The 21,241-nt window shown below is 29.3% G+C and overlaps 3 protein-coding genes and 1 pseudogene across 3 annotated transcripts; 2 read left to right on the forward strand and 2 right to left on the reverse strand.

The window, feature by feature from the left end:
* Positions 1 to 944: 944 nt before the first annotated feature.
* Positions 945 to 7,271, reverse strand: LOC113365432 (trypsin-2-like). Its single transcript, XM_026606993.1, has 6 exons — positions 7,214 to 7,271; positions 6,407 to 6,594; positions 4,479 to 4,598; positions 2,181 to 2,330; positions 1,937 to 2,104; positions 945 to 1,061 (listed from the first exon to the last, which is right to left on the reverse strand). The coding sequence occupies exons 1-6, from the start codon at positions 7,269 to 7,271 to the stop codon at positions 945 to 947; spliced, it is 801 nt and encodes a 266-aa protein (XP_026462778.1).
* Positions 7,272 to 8,478: 1,207 nt separating this feature from the next.
* On the forward strand, positions 8,479 to 9,645 carry LOC113365427 (annotated as a pseudogene).
* Positions 9,646 to 13,802: 4,157 nt separating this feature from the next.
* Positions 13,803 to 17,349, reverse strand: LOC113365428 (trypsin-2-like). The gene is made up of 6 exons (XM_026606990.1): positions 17,292 to 17,349; positions 16,503 to 16,690; positions 16,124 to 16,243; positions 14,970 to 15,119; positions 14,725 to 14,892; positions 13,803 to 13,919 (listed from the first exon to the last, which is right to left on the reverse strand). The coding sequence occupies exons 1-6, from the start codon at positions 17,347 to 17,349 to the stop codon at positions 13,803 to 13,805; spliced, it is 801 nt and encodes a 266-aa protein (XP_026462775.1).
* A 2,448-nt stretch (positions 17,350 to 19,797) lies between these two features.
* On the forward strand, positions 19,798 to 20,983 carry LOC113365429 (lectizyme-like). Its single transcript, XM_026606991.1, has 6 exons — positions 19,798 to 19,849; positions 19,960 to 20,147; positions 20,219 to 20,338; positions 20,406 to 20,555; positions 20,614 to 20,781; positions 20,867 to 20,983. Exons 1-6 carry the CDS (start codon positions 19,798 to 19,800, stop codon positions 20,981 to 20,983), a joined length of 795 nt encoding a protein of 264 aa, XP_026462776.1.
* Positions 20,984 to 21,241: the final 258 nt, after the last annotated feature.

Genomic DNA, 21,241 nt, shown 5'->3' on the forward strand with positions numbered 1-21,241 from the left:
TAGCTAAGATTTTCAAGTTTTCTTTTACACATTAAATAAATTATTTAATGCAATTCATTTAAAATGATTCTTAGAAATATCAAATAAAATCCTTTATTCTAAGTTTCCGTTTCATTAGATTATGTTTATTTGCTTTTCATGTGAACATATATAAACGTTGTCGATCAATTTATAAGCCCTTGTATTTTGTCTACAGAATACGAATACTGATTATTGTATTTATAATAATCAATTTGAAAACATTTAAATTTCTTCGAATATTTACATGACGGTACGGAAGTGCCAGCAATTTATCTCAAGACGCGATGCCATGCATCACTGGTTATATTTAGTATCTTGAAATACTTTATTATTTTTTGCCTTGTAAATCGCAAACGAATATTGCCAAGACTTTCAGTAGTCAGCAAGTTGGGTCTTTACAAGTTCAACCATATTGCGACCACAAATCGAGTGCTACTTATGCTGAATTTGTATTACTTATGCTACAACTTACACATTTTTTAAAAAACAACAATATTATTATTAAGTTTTTAGTTCTATTTATAAATATTGTATATGGCTTTACTAAAGATAGAAATATACAAGTAAATTGATATTAACGTGGTGTATTGTGTATCCACTACCATAGAAACCTGAATATTGACATGGACTCCTGGGAATCCATGTGAACCACTTTGAAAATTAGTGTTCTAGTCTGTATCAATATATAATTAAAATACAATAATTATCTTTTGAAACTATTAACACTAATTATCTTAATTTTCTGTTTTTCTTGGTAAGTAAAATCTATATACATCAAAGTTTGTCATGTACTCGTATAATTAATGAAAAAAAAACGGTTTTAGATTACAGAATAATATATTTATATGCAGTAGAAAATTATCGTAATAAGTTATTAATTATTATTACTAAACTTATTTATAATAATATTTTAATAGAAAAATTCATTTAGTATTTTCGCTTATCCAATCTAAGTAACCAGAAACTCTTGTATAAACGGATGGTCTGTTGCGAGATCCGCATGGGATATAGCCCCAAGAAACCACACCCAGTAAAGTAACCTTTAAGTAAGACAAAGTCAGTAAAATACAATGAATATGAAACAGTAATATGTATTATTAAAATCGATTGATATGCATTTAAGTGACAAACAAAGATACTTCATATATTCCGCAAAACACTAATATGAATAAGACATATATAAGTAATCAGAATGAGATATTTTTAGGTAATAAGTCAGAAATTGTTGAAAAAAATTGGAATAGAATTGTAATATTTTTATAATTATGAACTGTGAGCGATGAAACAATTATGAATAGATAATGAAGCTTAACTAATAATGTGTAAAAGAATATATCTTGTAGAAATGTTAGAATTGAAAAGCAAAAATTGTTCATCTTTGAGTCCGATCAAAATATTCATATCACTATTTTTTTAAAAAAATTATAATTACATGTAGTTTATCTTCTTTCTTTTATTTCGCGTGAATAAAAATTGATCATTTTTTCTGACTATTATGCGTCTTTTTGTGGAATAGATATAAAAGTGAATTTAGCAAAAGTGAATTGATTTTGGTGTCGCAAAATTGTTTATAACATGAGTATGAGTTTGGAATAAAACAGTTGGCAAATTTACTTTACTTAAATAAAATATTAGTTTGATACTAACTTCTTAAAGTTTCAGAAAGATAGGACAAGAGATCTTACTAAATTTGATTCTAACAAACGCTACTAAACTAAATGTTGAATATTCAAATCACCGTAAAGATTGAATATGTTTGACGCCTTGCTTATAATAGCATTAAAACTATAATGTATAATAAAACAAAAAATGAAAATAAAAACCTCATTATGAATACCAAATGAAACTCCATGAAAATTATGCAGAAAATGGAACAAACTATTAAAAACTGTTAATTGAAGGAATAATAACTCACATCATCGCCATTGTATTGGACAAGTGGACCACCTGAATCACCAGAGCAAGCGCTGATGCCACCAGTCAAGGGACCAGTGCAGATGTTCAAAGGATCGAGAGGAGATGCTCCTGGTCCGCCCATAGCATTTTCGCAATCAGTATATGGAACAATCGGTTTGTCAACATACTGAAATATTAGAAATATTCATTAGCATAAACAAAAAACTGAATATAATACTATTGGCGAAAAAATAATTCAATACCTGTAGTTCATTTGGATAAGTGGGGAAGATGGTAGTTGAAGTAGATCCCCAACCAGAAAGCGTCACTTGTCCAGAATGTGCTTCGTCTTTCAATGGAAGTCTGATTGGCTTCACATTGTCGTTAAATTTGAAAGGTGTTGCTAACTCAATCTTAAATGAAATAATGTATGCGATAATCAACAGGCCATTTGATTCATTAAAAAATGAAAACAGACTTAAAATCTGCCAATAATTATATACAAGTACATTTGTAAGTTATTTACAGTTTATTGTTAAAACAATTATGTAAAGTATTCATGATGTTGATCCAATTCTATAAGAATTGCAATACACCTAAGTCTGTTTTTACACGGAGATTGGTTCCAGAAGAATCCGTGTAAAAAAAAAGTGTAAAAAAGGACATTGATCTTATACAAAAATGGGTGATTTGTTCCTAATCTCTAAAACCTATTAAAATTGGTGAAAAACAAGAATTTTTAAGAACAAGAATTAAATTAGTGCTATTCACATTTGCTTTGACCAGTAAAAATTGTGTGTACGCGCTAAAGGGGAATTCAGTTAAATCTTTAAGCTAGTGTTCGCAAACTATCGATACTATCGATGGTTTCAGACTTTTTTCTTTCATAAATACTTTTTTGTGATATGAACATACTTCGCAAAAATTCAATTTGACAAAAAAATTTAAGTACATACAATTTCAAATCGCGCTAAATGGAATAAATTCGTGTAAAAAAATTAAAAATATTCAATTTTCAAACCGTGTTATATCAAAACCGTGTACAAAAAACCGTGTAAAAAAGACTTAGGTGTATATTATATATTCACATTCATAATATATCGTCATATTCATAATAGCATTGTAGTTAAATTATACCTACTATTTGAATTTCCTAATACAATTAAAATGTATTTTTATTAGTGTATTATTTAATAGTGTTTACGTGTTATTCAACATGTACATAAATATTTTTTACAAAATTTTTGTAAATTCATTGATTTGATTAATTATTGAAAAATTTATAAGCGTAAAGTGGTTGTTTAAATTTATTTGAAACTAGTGGGGTGGGTGGCATCGTGCCTTAAGGCAAATTGCTGGAACTTCCCGTACCGTAACGAAATGTTCGAGGAATACTGAATGTTTTCAAATAGAGTATTATAAATATTGTAACATTGTCTAATATTTATAAGAATTATATAAACTGAATTGCAAAGTTGAAATTATTTGTTTCAACAAAAAACTAAAAAAAAAAAAAATGGAACAAAAATTTTTTTTTCCAAAATCAATTATTTTGTTAAGACAAGCAGAAAGTTTTTTGAATCATTCAAATCGGACGCTTAGTTCTCTCAAAAACTGCCATTTTTACATATTTAGCTCCGTATCTTCGAAATGGCTGGGCCTGCCTTTGCCAAAAACTAATAAACACTTTTCCCAATCATTACTAATTGAATGTTTTTTAGATCATTCAAATCGGATACTCCGTTCTCTCAAAAATTCGATTTCTATTTTCCGCACTCTTTGCTCCGTATCTCCGAAACGGCCGGACCTGCCTTTGCCAAAAACTAATCAGCTCTTTTCCCTATCAATAGGAATCGAATGTTTTTTGAACCATTCAAATCGGTTGATCCGTGCGCCCTAAAACGTGACTGGAATTTTGTATCCACACATACATACACACACACACACACACACACACACACACACACACACACACACATCCATTTTTTCTGAGGTATGCCAAAATGTTCAGAAACCTTCAAAACGTCGAGAAATGTAAAAATTTTCAATTCCGATTTTCGGCCCATTACAATAACTTACCCTACGGGAAGTTAATAAGCAAAATTAAATTATATCAAATAAAATAACACAGTTGCAAACAATATTTCACTTCAATATCATCATATTTAATTTGTTAGAAAATATGAATTAGGTATGGAAAACTATGAAAATATAATATACAAACGCACTTATACGAAGTAACAAAAATAGTTCAATGATACAAAAAGTGATTTGATTATCACGTAAGTGATAATAAGTTTTCCTATTACTCTCTATTATATATACTAGGCTCTAGTTCTACTCTAAATTATTATAAATATCATGAACATATTCTTACAATATAAGGAGAGATAACTATTTGAGTGAAGCAATTCACGAAATGAATTTCTTTGATAAGAACTGTTACTGTTGCAAATTAGGTATGTGAAGGTATTGACAGAATATATGATTAGTTACAGAACGATAATCGAATCATTATGAATAAGAACTGAATTATGTAATATATAAAATGAAAAACTTACCAAAGCGACATCGTAAGGACCCACCCTTCCAGTGAAGGACGAGTGGACGATGGTCCTCTTGTAGGCGCAACGTTGCTCAGATGATTCGCTTTTCGACAAATCGTGTTTTCCGACTACAGCCTGGACAGATTAATTATCAATTAATTCAAATCGAATTTAATATTCATACAATTGGCTTTTGCGTTAATTAATAACACAAATATATAAGTTTGCAAAATATAACAGCATTATATTCATATAACAGCTACTATTCTGAATAGAATGCTTCAAAAATGATTTAAGTACTACTTTGTAATATAATTGTTATATATAAAAACATAGAACGTTCCTATAATAATAATAAATATTTTAATTTTGATTTTAAGCTAAAATTATCGAACTGTACACAGATCATTCTAAATGAAATCCCATCTTTTAGATTTATCTCGTCTCATTCTATTCGTTTCGAGACAGCACTGAATATTAGTTATTTAAGAAAATATACTTTTAAACCAGATCAGTAAGGCAAAAAATTTCCATTTGAACCAATTTTATAACATATTTGACAAAAAAATATATGGTGTGCTATATAATTAAATCCAATCAATTAAAATAAAATTTTAAAATTCATTTATAAAGTATATATGACTAATGTACAAAGTAAAAAATAAACCAAAAAGCCAGATTATTTAATATTTGCTAGGTTAGCATCGCGTTTAAGTATAATAATAAATATTTAAGTTGTATCAATTACAAATGTACATTAGTACAAAAATTATATGTTTCTACATACTCATTTAAAACACAGGGTAGGACGGGGTTTATAAATATATATATATATATATATATATATATATATCAAAAAACCAGTAATGTTAAAGAAAATTTAACTACAATATTTGAAAATTGAGGGAAAACATATATAACCAAACACCATCAAGATTCTTACGACGTTGATTATTTCTGAAAAAATACCAGATCAAAGTTAATTACAGTGTTATCTATGTAAAAATGCACCCATAAATTTATATTTTGCTTGAGTTGAATGATGTATTAATTATTTTGTAAAAATTCTTCAAAATTAAAATTAAAATATTAGACCTGTTTGCCCCCGTCCGAATTTACCCCGCCTATGAGGTAAAAAAACAGGTTATCAATTTTTTGAAGACAGTAAAAAGATACATTTCTAGAAAAACGGATTAGCTGGGATTTTTACTGAACATAGTCAGATAGTTGTTTCTTTGATTTTGGTTTTTGTAATATAGCTCAAAGTCAAACTCGCCCAATATAAGTATCAATTATATAATATGAAATTAATATTTTCCAAGGATTTGTTTGTAACAATGTTATAAATGGTCAAATAAATTACTTATAAATCCTACTAATATACTAACATGATAACAAAATATTAATAATGAATATATTTAATTTTATAATTTTTAATTTTAATTGTTACAGTTTAATTTTTTTTAACTATATCGATAACAAAGTTTTATTCTTTTTAATGTGTTCTTCTTTGAATAGTATGTATTTTTTTACAATAATGTTAGTTCTATATTTATTGCAAACTATTTTAAAACTTCTGAAGACGACATGTCCAGTGTCAATTCGTATAGAATAAATATTCATTATTGTCTACTTTTTATTTATGTTTGGTTTATTAGCTAACATTTTAAGAATATATTAATGTAATTAAACAAATAAACAATATTTATTTTACTTTTTAATATATTTTAATAAATTATTAAGAAATATCAATATATTAAAATAAAAATTTTTAATAAATTTTGTAATGTGAGCATTCAAAAACTAAATGAACAGGTTTCTCTGAGACATGTACAGCAACTTACCATAAAATATTCATTTATATTGTTGTATTAAATAAATGTTATACCAGGAGCAATATTACAAAAGAAATAAATTTTCTCTGTGACGAAAGAATGTCTTACCTCGTAATTTTCCGTTCCGCTGATGCAGTGCGCGGCAGTCAAGACCCACCTGTCGTTCAAGATGGAACCGCCGCACAAATGCTTTCCGGACCTTTGCAGAGAAACCTGCCAGGGAAACTGGTGAGGCTTGGCAGTCTGGCCACCAACTACACGAGGAAAACCTTCGGGGAAGCCAATCCAATCGATTTCTAAGAAAAAGTAAAAAGTATAAATGAGAGAATTTATCAAAAATATAAAAATACATAACAATACAAAATATAAAGATAGAAAAACTCGATAATATTTAATCGCCCAATTCTGATCCATAGTTAACAAATAATAATAAAAATTTATTTTATAATATATTAATTTATAATCAAGTTACCGCAGAGTAAGTTATAGTATTCGCAAAAAATCGAAAATAATAATTCTTTTATTTCTTCGCGTTTCAAAAGATTATGAACATTTTGGCGCAATAGTTTGATCTATCAAAAATGTTCAAACGTTTCAAACAATTTAAAAATGTAAAAAATGTCAGATTCCTTGAAAAAACTAAGTTTTAAGAAGTTATCAAAATTCTCAAAAATCTTATTTTTTAAACATTTCGTAAAATTTTGAAGGTTTTTTAACAAATTTAATTTTTGGTACGGTAAGTTTCAGCAATTTCCCTTGAGACACGATGCCATCAACCACTAGTTTAATTTTATTTATCATATTATAATTCCAAAATATTATTCCACAAACTTCACATAAAACACATTGATAGACAAAACTAAAAATATTAGTTGATTTAAATAAGATGTGGTTAAAGATTATTCAAAAACTTGCCGTTTGTTGGTGCAGCAGCAGCGGCTGCCATGATCAATGTAAAAACGTAAAGTTTCATGTTTGTTAATAACTGTGGTATATGAGGAAAGTGGGAACATTCTCTTATTTATATAGAATCAAGTACCAAGAATAAAATACTTATCTACTATATTATGCGTTTCAATCATTTTTAGATTCAGACTTATCTATAATCAATTGCACACCGCAAAGACAAAGAATATGCATTGTTTACATATTACCCGACATTATATGAATCATAATAATAATATTATTTTTGAGCAGCATAAATAAGATTAATAGTACAAATTTTCATAAACATATATTCTTTAAAATATATTTCTCATATTCGAAATGAAATATATATCTCATGTTACAATATTACTTTAAAAGCAAACTTTGAACAGTTTTTCCTAAATTCATCAGTTATAATAACTAGTTATTTTTGAAATGACTAACGGAGTAATCGTTGTTATATATCCCAAATTATCTTTTGAAAATTTGGTTACCAATTTTATTACAGTTAATAATAACCGACAATAAATGGTATAAATTTGTTTGTCTGTTTTCAACAATATATGCATTCAGTTAAAAATATTGGCATTCCCGTGACTAATTATTGTTAGAGCTAATAAATTCGCTATCAGAAGCTCCAATTCGACATGTGTTTTGAACATCCTGATATCAAGCAGTAGTGATATCAAAATATAGACAGCAATAATAAAATAAAAATAAAGTAAAAATAGCCCTTCCGACATTAATAAAAATACATAACATGCAATTATAAATTAATCAAATAGAGACAAGCCAAAGTATGTAGCGAAGTTATGTTAAAACATAAGTTTACAACAGCTTATGCAATTTTGCAATTTACTTCATAATCCAATTTTTTTCTAAAAAAAATTCAAAATTTGTTACAGAAAAAAATTCTAATATTGTAAAAAAAAAGTTTATTTTCTCAGTAATAGGTATATCTACAACCAATCTATGCAGTATTTTAATGATTGATTTTATTAGAGATAAAAATAGTATTTGATATAAATTTGAATACAAATTATATCATTTTTTTAAATCAAAATATTTTTTGAATACATTTTTGACTAATCAAAATATTTGAGTAGACGGTCCAGACGAAGCGCAGGTCAGTATCTAATCATTTGTCTGGTGAAGATACGATCTCACGCATGAATCAAAATTTACACGATGCATTTTATTATAAATAGCGCGATTTCAATGAAAACAAATCATATCACAACAAGATTTAAAAAATGAAAGTTATATTAGCCTTTTTATTGGTGGCAGCGGCTACAGCTGCACCAGGTAAGAAAACATAAGCTGTCAATCATTCATTTCGAAAATTGTAGCTATTAAATAGTTATTTATTCCAAGCTTCAAAGTTACATTAAAAATCGAATGATTAACTTTTCAGACGAGGATGTAATCGGTTTTCCTGACGGATTCCCGAGAGTGGTTGGCGGTCACACCGCGGACCCACATCAATTCCCGTAGCAAGTGTCCTTGCAGATGTTTGGCAGCCACTTTTGCGGGGGCATCATATACAATTCCAAATGGGTGATAACCGCAGGACATTGCATCATGGGTATAAATGGATTTGAGGTACGTTGTAAGCTCAGTTATTCAAGCAAGTAATGCAATAACAATTGCCAAGAATATGCTAAATTCTTCTCTTAGGCGGTAGCAGGAAAACATGATCTGTCCAAGACCGAGTCGACTGAACAACGTTCTGCCTTCAAGAGAACTTTTGTGCACAAATCGTACGGAGGAAGCGTCGGTCCTTATGATATTGCAGTGGTACGTAAAAAATATGTTTGTTTTATAAATAAGATTTTATCAGTTATATATAAGATTACTTTTTCAGATTGAAGTGGATCCACCATTTAAATTTAATGAAACCGTGCAGGCTGTGAAGTTGCCTTTGAGAGATGAACCTCATTCAGGGCAGGTGACATTATCCGGTTGGGGTTCTACATCGACCACTAGTTTCCCTACATATCCAAATCTTTTGCAGGTAATAAAATAAAATCCATTATATTGTGCATGATAAACAATATATGTTTCGTTGTTAGACCGTGAACAAACCAATTGTATCTTATGCCGAGTGTGAAAAGGTTTTGGGAGGTCCCGGAGCATCTCCGCTTCATCCCTTAAATATCTGCACCGGACCCTTAACCGGCGGAGTTAGCGCATGCTCCGGAGACTCCGGCGGACCGCTGGTGCAATACAATGGAAATGAGGTAAGCTTTTTAAAAATTTTAAATAATAATAAAGTTTGTATTTATGAGTTATTATTATAGGCAACGCTTTTGGGTATTGTGTCCTGGGGTTACATTCCTTGCGGATCATTGAACAGACCATCAGTTTATACGAGAGTTTCTGGATACTTGGATTGGATTAAGGAGAATACTAAATACTAATATTCTATGGCATTTGTTATATATTAGTATTATTCATAAATTAGTTTTAAAAAAATGAATGAAATTAAATAGCAGTATATGAAGTGTTTTCATTTATATTATTAAAAGTATTTTTGTTTTCACTTTGTTAACAAATTAACCAAATATTTTATTAAATATATTTCATTATATTTAATTAAACCTAATTATAAAACTGAACATATTTCATAAATTTTTTGCTTTGCTTAATTATATGCTTTCTTATGCATATAATTAACTATTAGTGCATGGCATCGTGCCTTAAGGCAAATTGCTGCAACTTCCCGTACCATAATGTAATTTTCGAAGAATATTAAATGTATTCAAATATATTGTAATAAAATTTTTATTAATCGTATTTTATAGATAAGATGTAAGGGCACATAAACTGGATGATAACATTTAATAAGTTTACATGAAAAGTAAATAAACAGAATTTAATGAAGGGTAGTTGGAATAAGAGGATTTTGTCTTTTCTAAGAATTATAAACTAAATTGCAAAATTAAAATTATTTATTTCAATTATATAAGTGAGCTTTAAAATTTTAGCTGTAATTAAAATTCAAAAAAATTTTTTTTGAAAATTAAAAAAAATGAGATAAAAAAAATTGCTTTCACCAAACACAATAGTTCGTTAACACAAGAAGAAGATTTTTTGAATCATCCAAATGAAAGAAACTGCCATTTTTCGCACATGTGCTCTGTAACTCCGAAATGGCTGGACCTGTCTTTGCCGAAAACTAATCAGCACATTTCCCCATCAGTATTAGAAAGCCTATGTTTTTTGAATTATTCAAATCGGTTGATGATTCGTGCGCCCGAAATCAAGAACAAAAAATTGTATCCATACAAAAATACACACGCACACACACATTCATTTTTTTAAGGTATGCCAAAATGTTCAGAAACCTGAAACGTAAAGATATGCAAAAATTTTCAATTTCGATTTTTGGACAATCTCAATAATTTATCTTATGGGATGTTGAATACATGTATACAATTTATAAATTTATAGAAAGAAAGAGCAAGAAAAGCAAGCATGAATACAGCAATTAATCAACCTCCTGTAGGGTAAATCAACTTTTTTTTATATATCTTAATGTATCAGAGGTTTCTGAACATTTTGGCATACCTTAGAAAAAATCGATTTATGTGTGTGTGTGTGTTCGGAAACAAATGTTCGTCAATGATTTCAGGAACACTAACTAGTTTCAATAATTCGAAAACCATTCGATTCCTATTGATAAAGAAACGTGCCGATTCGTTTTTGGCAAAGGCAGTTTCTTTAATTTGATTATTTCAAAAAACTATTTTGTTGTGTAATAAAGTAAGCAAAAAGTAAATATTCAACCATCAGCATTTGGCAACAATTTTGTGAAGTGTAACACTTTCCACTTGCGGCATTTGAGTCGAAACGGTTAATTTTCTATCTCCGAGTTCAGTCTACATCTTTTTTGTTAGGAGATCAACTATTAAATCATTCATTTACTTCCCGTAGGGTGAGTTACAGTAATCGCCCAAAAATCTTAAGTATTTTTGAAGTAAAACTTCTTAAGGCGCGACTAGGGTGTAAATCCGTACAAATGCAACGGAAGTGCGATACAAATGCAACGGCAGATAAGATAAGATAAGAGTCGGGTGCCAATGACGCCTCATTCGCTCTCGATGATATCATTTCTATACGGGTCGATTGTGATTAGTCGTCGCGTATGTGAATAGAGATCTGTCGTTGTATGCGTACCGATATCAACAAGGAAGTCGGCATAGATAAATAAACATTTTAAAGTTACATCATAGTACAAATGTAGATTTAATGAAAAATGCCTGAATTAAAAGAATATTTTACCCTGTTCATTGAAAATATTAAAACAAATTAAACTTTTGTGTACTGAACGTAAGTTTATTGATTATAAATTATTTATATATTATTCGTAGTTTGTATAAATCTTTGAAGTTATAAAATGGAAAATATTTTTTAGGCGAGACAGATATTAAAGCTGTTCAAGAATGAGATTATATCGCCAGCGAAAAAGTAAAAAAAAATACAAGCTGTCAATGAATGTATGGTAATTTTACTTACATGAAGTTCTTCAAACACAATTACATGATGAGTGAAGTTTCGAAAACAATATTTGTTCAGGCGTTGCTTAACATAATCCACTGTGTGAGCGAATATTATAGAATTTATTAATCAGCAATTACTTCATTTCTCTAATGAAGGTTCATTTCTCTAATGAAGGTTTATTTCTAAATGCTAATTACAATGACAAACCGATCATGTCATATCTGAAGTATGACTTTAATTACAATATTATAAATATATAATTCATAATTTCTCATTATATTCGATTCTAACTCGATGTATTCCATGATTTGATCGGTATTTGTCGTCACAGGTCATCCGCCGGCTGGCTTATCCATGGTGTCGTTTTCACCGGCTCTGAATCGTCGAAACCATTCCTCCGCGGTTCGAAGTGATAGAGTACCATCCCCCAAAACACCATTAATCTCACGGAACGTTTCTCTAGCGGATTTGCCTTTAACGAAGGAAATCTTTAAAATAGCGCGAATTTCGGCGTTAGCAAACTCCATGTTTACACGTCTATAACTGTTGAACGCAATATCCAAACTAATCATGCATAGCGTCGTTTTGTAGGTTATGTCAAGACCTTTCAAATTATGTATAGTATTGCCAGATACGAGCTCTGTAGCGCTTTGTACATAGCCGCGAAATTCAAAAGAAAAGAAAAAGGCGGATATTTGACAACCTTATATAAATGTGTATAATGGTTGACAGTAATAAATATGTGATCACGAGTGTTACCATATTACTAATAAACATTATTCAAAATTGTTATACGATGTATTTATTTTTACTTAATTGTCATCTTGTACAGTAGCAAATAAGTTTACTTCAATCGCGTGTGAACCTTACGCGCACTCTTTTTTTGCATTCTATTACTTTTCAGAGGTTGAAAAATTGATGTATGTGTGTGTGTGTGTATGATTTGTGCGGGTACAATATTTTCACGATTTTGGGCGCATGGATCAACCGATTTAAATGATTCAAAAAAGCTTTTGGTTCTTATGAATCGGGAGATGGGCTGATTAGTTTTTGGAAAATAATTTTGACAAAAACAGGTCCAGCTTTTTCGGTGATACGAAGTTAACAGTGCAATATGGCAGTTTTTGAGAGAACGAAGCGTCTGATTTGCATGATCCAAAAAAAAACATTTTGCTTGTGATGAGAGTGTAAAGAAGCATTTTTTTAGAATCTCTAAATAATTCAGAATTTAATTTCAATTCTAGCTAAAATTCTTGAATTAATCCTTAAAAATATGATAGAAAGTCTTTCATCTTAAATCCGCTTGATTAAGTTCTGCTTACTTACTTTTTATGTAAATGTGTATAAAAGCCGTCGTCCGATTCATAAGTTTACATATATCAAAATACTAATACTGGATGTTGAAGTATTTATAATAATCTATTTGAAAACATTCAAACTCCTCAAATATTTCTTGACGGTATGGGATGTTCGAGCAATTTGCCTCAAGGCACGATGCCATGCACCACTAGTTATCTTTCGATTGGCAATCGCCATCGAATATTGCCAAGTCTTCCAGTAGTCAGCATGTTGGGCCTTTAGAAGTTCAACCATATTGCGACCACAAATCGAATGCGACTTATGCTACAACTTACACATTTTTTAAAAAAGAACAGTATTTATTCAGTTCTTAGTTCTATCTATAAATATTGTATATGACTTTACTAAAGATAGAAATATACAAGTAAATTGATATTAACGTGGTGTATTGTGTATCTACTACCATAGACATCTGAATCTTGACATGGATCCCTGGGAATCCATATGGACCACTTTGAAAATTACTGTTCTAATCTGTATCAATATAATTAGAATGTAATAATTTTTTTTTGAAACTATGAACACTAATAATCTTCATTTCCTGTCTTTCTTGGTAATTAAAAACTATATACATTAAAGTTTGCCATTTTCTTAATTAATAAAAAAACAAATTCATATTACAGAAAAATATATTTTAATGCAGTAAAAAATTATCGTACTAAATTATTAATTACTATTACTAAATTAATTTATAATACAATTATATCGAAATAATTCATTTAGTATTTTCGCTTATCCAATCTAAGTAACCAGAAACTCTTGTATAAACCGATGGTCTGTTGCGAGATCCGCATGGGATATAGCCCCAAGAAACCACACCCAGTAAAGTAACCTTTAAGTAAGACAAAGTCAGTAAAATTCAATGAATATGAAACGGTAGTACGTTATATTAAATTCGATTAATATTCAATTAAGTGACAAAATGAAAATTATTCATGTAGGTCGCAAAACACTAATATGAGTGAGACATTTATAAGTAATCAGAATGAGATATTTTTAGGCAATAAGTCAGAAATTGTTAAAAAAACTGTAATAGAATTGTAATACTTGAAACTATGTGCGATGAAACAATTATGAATAGATTATAAAGCCTTACTAATAATGTGTGAAAGAATATATCTTGTAGAAATGTTAGAATTGAAAAGCAAGAATTATTCACCTTTGAGTCCGATCAAGATATTCATATCACTATTTTGTAAAATATAATGATATGAAATAAAAAAATAAAAAAATTGTATTTTCATGTGATTTTTGCATGTAGTTTGTATTATATATTTTATTCCGCGTGATTAAAAATTGATCATTTTTTCTGAGTATTATGTGTCTTTTTGTGGGTATTGATATAAAAGTGAATCGATTTTGGTGTCGCAAAATGGTTTATAATATGGGTATGAGTTTCGAACAAAAAAAATTGGCAAATTCACTTTACTTATATAAAATGCTGAAACATGAAAGAAAGTTTGATACTAACTTTCAGAAAGGTAAGTTTCAATGTTTGATGCCATTGTATGTTTTAGCATTAAAACTATTCATTATAAAAGAAAAAATGAAAATGAAAACCTTTATGAAAAATACGAAGAAAATTTATCAAGTAATTAAAAACTTGCATGACTGCTAATGAAAGAATAATAACTCACTTCGTCGCCATTGTATTGAACAAGTGGACCACCAGAATCACCAGAGCAAGCGCTGATGCCACCGGTCAAGGGACCTGTGCAGATGTTCAAAGGATCAAGAGGAGATGCTCCTGGTCCGCCCATAGCATTTTCGCAATCAGTATATGGAACAATCGGTTTGTCAACATACTGAAATATTAGAAATATTTATTTGTATGAACAAAAAACTAAATATAATAGTATTGACATATAAAATAATTCTATACCTGTAGTTCATTTGGGTAAGTCGGGAAGATGGTAGTTGAAGTAGATCCCCAACCAGAAAGCGTCACTTGTCCAGAATGTGCTTCGTCTTTCAATGGAAGTCTGATTGGCTTGACATTGTCGTTAAATTTAAAAGGTGTTGCTAATTCAATCTAGAATTGAATAAAATAAACTCCTATCAACAAGCCATTTGATTTATTGAAATATAAAAAAAAATCAATCAATCAATATCAATAGTAAATTAGTTATTTAAATTTTTTGTTAAAATAGTTTTGGAAAGTATTCATGATGTTCATCCAATTTTTTAATGTACATTATATTATATATTCACGTTCATTATACATTGTCATGTTCATAATATTAGTTAAATAATCTGTACCTATTTACCTCTTATTTAAATTTCCTAATACTAGCAAAATTTACTTTTATAATGATTTTTAATAGTGTTTAAATGTTATTCAATATGTGCAGGAATATTTTTTACAAAATTTTCGTAAATTCATCGATTTGAATAATTATTAAAACATTTAGAAGCATAACTTAGTTGTATTAAATTTATTTGTAATAAGCTAAATTAAATTAGAACGAATAAAATAACAGAGTTGCAAACAATATTTCACTTCAATGTCACCATATTTAATTTGTTAGAAATTTGTTAAATAAGGTGAAAAAGTCTATAAAAATATAATATACCAACGCACTTTTTATACAAAGGAACAAAAATGGTTCAATGTTTTAAAAAGGTATTTGAACCAATTATCACGTAAGTGATAATGAGTTTTTCTATTATTTTTTATTAAATATACTAGGCTCTAATTATATTTATAAATTATTATAAATATTATAAGCCATGAGCATATTTTTGCAATATCATGGAAGGTAACTGTATGAGCGAAGCAATTCACGAAATAAATTTCTTTGATAAGAACTGTTACACTGTTGCAAATTAGGTATTGACAGAGCATAAGATTAGTTACAGAACAATAATCGAATCGTTATGAATAAGAACTCAATTATGTTATATATATATATATATATATATATATATATATATATATATATATATATATATATATTATATATCTATATATATATATATATTATATATATCTATATATATATATATATATATATATATATATAATGAAAAACTTACCAAAGCGACATCGTAAGGACCCACCCTTCCAGTGAAGGACGAGTGGACGATGGTCCTCTTGTAGGCGCAGCGTTGCTCAGACGATTCGCTTTTCGACAAATCGTGTTTTCCGACTACAGCCTACACAAATTAATTATCAGTTAATTGAAATAAGTTATAATGGGTAGTACTGCCCTAAGGCAGGTCTGGGAGCTGAGTTAAACTCGAATTTTAAATAAATATTAATATAATAAAATAGAAATATGGATGGTATTTTATAATGTTAGCAATAGCTTAAAAATAAATAATTACATATTTATTTATATTGGAAAATAGATGTTATACCGAAAGCGACATCATAACAAAAATAAATTTTCTTTTTGACAAAAAAATGTCTTACCTCGTAATTTTCAGTTCCGCTGATGCAATGCGCGGCAGTCAAGACCCACCTGTCGTTCAAGATGGAACCTCCGCACAAATGCTTTCCGGACCTTTGCAGGGAAACCTGCCAGGGAAATTGGTGAGGTTTGGCAGTCTGACCACCAACTACACGAGGAAAACCTTCGGGGAAGCCAATCCAATCGATTTCTAAGAAAAAGTAAAAAGTATAAATGAGAGATTTTATCAATGATATGAAATCACAACTAACACAATATGAAGATACAATAACTCAATTAAATCGCCCAATTCTGATCCATAGACATCAAATAATATAAAAATGTCTTTTATAATTTATTAATTTATAAATAACTTCCCGTAGAGTGAGTTATAGTATTCGCAAAAAATCGAAAATAAAAATTCTTATATATCTTTGCGTTTCAAAAGTTTCTGAACATTTTGGCGCGATAGTTTGTTCGATCAAAAATGTTTGAATGGTTCAAAAAATTTCAAAATGTAAAAAAATGACAGGTTTATTAAAAAAAACTAAGTTTTAAAAAATTCTCAAAATTCTCAAAAATCTTTTTTTTTCAAACATTTCATAAAATTTTTAAGGTTTTTAACAAATTTAATTTTTGGTACGGGAAGTTCCAGCAAGTTCTCTTGAGGCACGATGCCTTGCACCACTAGTTTCATTTTAACAATTTTAAAATACTATTTCACAAACTTCACATAAAACACATTAATGGATAAAACTAAAAATATTAGTTGATTAAAATAGGATATGACTAAAGATTATTCAAAAACTTGCCATTTGTTGGTGCAGCAGCAGCGGCTGCGATGAGCAATGTAAAAAAGTAAAGTTTCATGTTTGTTATTAACTGTCGTATATGAGGAAAGTGGGCACATTCTCCTATTTATATAAAATCAAGTACCAAGAATGAATCACTTATCTACTATATTATGCGTTTCAATCATTTTTAAATTTATACTTATCTCCAATCAAATTGCATATCGCGAAGACAAAGAATCTGCATTGTTTACATATTACCCGGCATTATATGAATCATATGATAATCTTATTTTTAAGCAGCAAAATTAATTAATAATTCAAATAAGCAGCAATAAATTAATAATACAAAACTTCATATAAAATATTCTATGAAATATATTTCTCACGTTTATAAACTTAGTTTAATTGCGTATTGTTTGTACAGTTTTTGCAAAAATTTTCCCTAAATAACTATAGTTATTTGTGAAATAACTAACAACTAGTGGTATATGGCATCGTGCCTTTAGGCAAATTGCTGGAACTTCCCGCACCGTAACGAAATGATCGAGGAATATTAAGTGTTTTCAAATAGGTTTTTTTAAATATTGTAATATTGTTTAATATTTTTAAGAATTATAAACTGAATTGCAAAGTTGAAATTACTTATTTAAAGTATATTAGAACAGAATGAAAATTAAAATCTGAATTATTTTCGATACACAAAAAAAAATTAAATAAAAATCTTTTGAAAAAAAATATTAAAAACATTTTTTTCCAAAAGCAATTAATTATTTTGTTGAAACAAGCAGAAAGTTCTTTGAATAATTCAAATCGGACACTTAGTTCTCTCAAAAACTGTCATTTTTTGCACATCTAGCTCTGTATTTTCGAAATGGCTGGACCTGCTTTTGCTAAGAACTAATCACCTCTTCTTTCAATCTTTACGACCTGAATGTTTTTTTAGACCATTCAAATCGGATACTCCGTTCTCTCTAAAACTCGATTTGTATTTTCTGCACTCTTTGCCTCGTATCTCCGTACATGCCTTTGCCAAAAACTGATCAGCACATCTCCCTATAAATAGGGATCGAATGTTTTTTGAACCATTCAAATCGGTTGATCCGTGCGCCCGAAAACTTGGATAAAAAAATGTGGACATACAAGACACACACACGCACGGAAATTTTCATTTTCGATTTTCGGCCCATTACTAGAACTATCTTACGGGAAGTTATTAATTTGGTTAACAATTATAATACAGCAATAATCGAAGAACGGTCAAAGCTATTTGTATGTTTTTATTACTATATTGTGTTCAATTACAAGATGAGAACTTTAGGATTCCAATCAAAAGCTTCAACCCCTGCCTTGGGCAGCCTTATATAAGGCAGTAGTTATATCAATTTTCACTGGAAATATAGATGAAGATAGCAATATGTTTCCATGTAAAAAAACCCTTACTCTGAATTGCTGTATCAATAAAAATATCAGAATTACAGAAAATGTAATAATAAATTTATCAAATACATTTAGTCCAACCATTATGCTGCCTTTTAAATTGACGTAGTTAATTTACATCATCGCAACAGCTAATAAAACATATATAAATATGAATGTGAATTGAAAAGTTGCAAATATGGTTTATTCAAGAGCAAAATAAATAATATTTACACATCCGCCATTAATTATATTGTAAAATACCGAGATTTTTCTGCTTCGGAGAAATGTTTAGTGTAATGATAAAAACTTGCTCAAGTTTAAGAATAACAAATAAATTTAATTAAATGCAGTCACAAAGAATACTATATTAAATAGATTGCTAGAAACGAAATATTTAATTAAAAGTTATAACTTTTCATTAGGGATAACATATTGATTTTAATTTTCTTGAATTCTCAACTTCTAAAGGACTTTGTATCTTGAAAGGATTATGAACAGTAATTTAAAATAAATTGCAAATTATTTATGAAATAACTAACAAAGTAATAGTATTTTTACATCGTTAATTATCTTTTTAAAGTAATAGTTGTAGAAATATTAGATTTGCGGAAATATTAAATAATATATCAAACAAAAGAGAGGAATATTGCATATGTGCAACATCAAATGACTTCATAATTTGAAAATTATTGGCCAAAATAAAATTTACATTGAAATTTTGAAAACAAACTTTAATACAGAAAGCAATACAGAAATGTATAGCCGTAGTAAAATGTCGATAATCAACGTACTTATACAATATTTTATAGATTTAGTAGAGATAATAATCATATTCGATACAGATATAAATATAAAAATATATAGTTATAGTTTATATATATATATATATATATATATATATATATATTTATACTAAACTAATCCTCTGCTACATTTGAGTTAGGACTACAGTCAAAACATAAGACGGTCCAGACGCAGGTCAGTATCTAATCGTTCGTCTGGTGAAGATACGATCTCACGCATCAAACAAAAGTTGCACGATTCATTTTATTATAAATACCGCGTTTTCAATAAAAACAATTCATATCACAGCAAGATTTGAAAAATGAAAATTATATTAGCCTTTTTATTGGTAGCTGCGGTTACAGCTGCACCAGGTAAGAAAACTTAAGCAGTCGATTATTCATTTCCAAAATTGTAGCTATGAAATAGTTATTTATTCCAACATTCATAGTTACATTAAAAAATCGAATGATTAACTTTTCAGACGAGGATGTAATCGGTTTTCCTGACGGTTTTCCGAGAGTGGTTGGCGGCCACACAGCGGACCTACATCAATTCCCGTGGCAAGTGTCCTTGCAGATGTTTGGCAGCCACTTTTGCGGCGGCATCATATACAATTCCAAATGGGTGATAACCGCTGGGCATTGCATCATGGGCATAAATGGATTTGAGGTACGTTGTAAGATTAGTCATTCAAGCAAGTAATGCAATAACAAGTGCCAAGATTATGCTTCTTTTCTTAGGCGGTAGCAGGAAAACATGATCTGTCCAAGACCGAGTCGACTGAACAACGTTCTGCCTTTAAGAGAACCTTTGTGCACAAATCGTACGGAGGAAGCGTCGGTCCTTATGATATTGCAGTGGTACGTAAAAAATAAATTTGTTTTATAAATAAGATTTTATTAGTTATAAATAAGATTACTTTTCCAGATTGAAGTGGATCCACCATTTAAATTTAATGAAGCCGTGCAGGCTGTGAAGTTGCCTTTGAGAGATGAACCTCATTCAGGGCAGGTGACTTTATCCGGTTGGGGATCTACCTCGACCACTATTTTTCCCACATATCCAAATCTTCTGCAGGTAATAAATTGGTATCTATTAGATTGTGCACGATAACCAATATACGATTTGTCGTTAGGCCGTGAACAAACCAATTGTGTCTTACGCTGAGTGCGAAGAGGTTTTGGGAGGTCCCGGAGCATCTCCACTCCATCCCTTGAATATCTGCACCGGACCCTTAACCGGCGGAGTCAGCGCATGCTCCGGAGACTCTGGCGGACCCCTGGTGCAATACAACGGAAATGAGGTAATCTCTCTAAAACTTCAGAATAATTATAAAACATCAGTCATTTTGGTTTTTCTGGGTCTTAATTCAAGGGTTATCATTACAGACTACACTGTTGGGTATTGTATCCTGGGGTTACATCCCGTGCGGATCTTTGAACAAACCGTCAGTTTATACGAGAGTTTCTGGATACTTGGATTGGATTGAGGAGAATACTAAATAATAATATTCTATGATATTGCATAAATAATTTTTATTTGTGAATCAATTTTTATAAAATTAATAAAAATGTAGAAATTGAATATAATGCATTTAATTTTATATTTCTAAATGTATTTTTATGTTGGTTAGTATATAATGATTTGTTTTACTTTATTATTATTGGCCTCTAATAACATTTAGCCTTCTACATAATATACAAATTAACTGAATTATATAAAGTAGCAAATTTTATTTTATTCAATAGTTACTTCAATAGTTA

This window comes from Ctenocephalides felis, unplaced genomic scaffold (assembly GCF_003426905.1).
Source record: "Ctenocephalides felis isolate EL2017-DRISC unplaced genomic scaffold, ASM342690v1 CF-g0.4_SCAFFOLD_00998, whole genome shotgun sequence".
Classification (NCBI taxonomy): Eukaryota; Metazoa; Arthropoda; class Insecta; order Siphonaptera; family Pulicidae; genus Ctenocephalides; species Ctenocephalides felis.

Coding starts and splice junctions, on each gene's coding strand:
- LOC113365432 (XM_026606993.1), bottom strand. CDS start 7,271: ATGAAACTTTACGTTTTTACATTGATCATGGCAGCCGCTGCTGCTGCA. Junction 2,331..4,478: donor GTCCTTACGATGTCGCTTTG/GTAAGTTTTTCA, acceptor ATTTCATTTAAG/ATTGAGTTAGCAACACCTTT. Junction 2,105..2,180: donor CTTATCCAAATGAACTACAG/GTATTGAATTAT, acceptor CTAATATTTCAG/TATGTTGACAAACCGATTGT.
- LOC113365428 (XM_026606990.1), bottom strand. CDS start 17,349: ATGAAACTTTACTTTTTTACATTGCTCATCGCAGCCGCTGCTGCTGCA. Junction 15,120..16,123: donor GTCCTTACGATGTCGCTTTG/GTAAGTTTTTCA, acceptor ATTCAATTCTAG/ATTGAATTAGCAACACCTTT. Junction 14,893..14,969: donor CTTACCCAAATGAACTACAG/GTATAGAATTAT, acceptor CTAATATTTCAG/TATGTTGACAAACCGATTGT.
- LOC113365429 (XM_026606991.1), top strand. CDS start 19,798: ATGAAAATTATATTAGCCTTTTTATTGGTAGCTGCGGTTACAGCTGCA. Junction 19,850..19,959: donor TGCGGTTACAGCTGCACCAG/GTAAGAAAACTT, acceptor TTAACTTTTCAG/ACGAGGATGTAATCGGTTTT. Junction 20,556..20,613: donor CATATCCAAATCTTCTGCAG/GTAATAAATTGG, acceptor ATTTGTCGTTAG/GCCGTGAACAAACCAATTGT.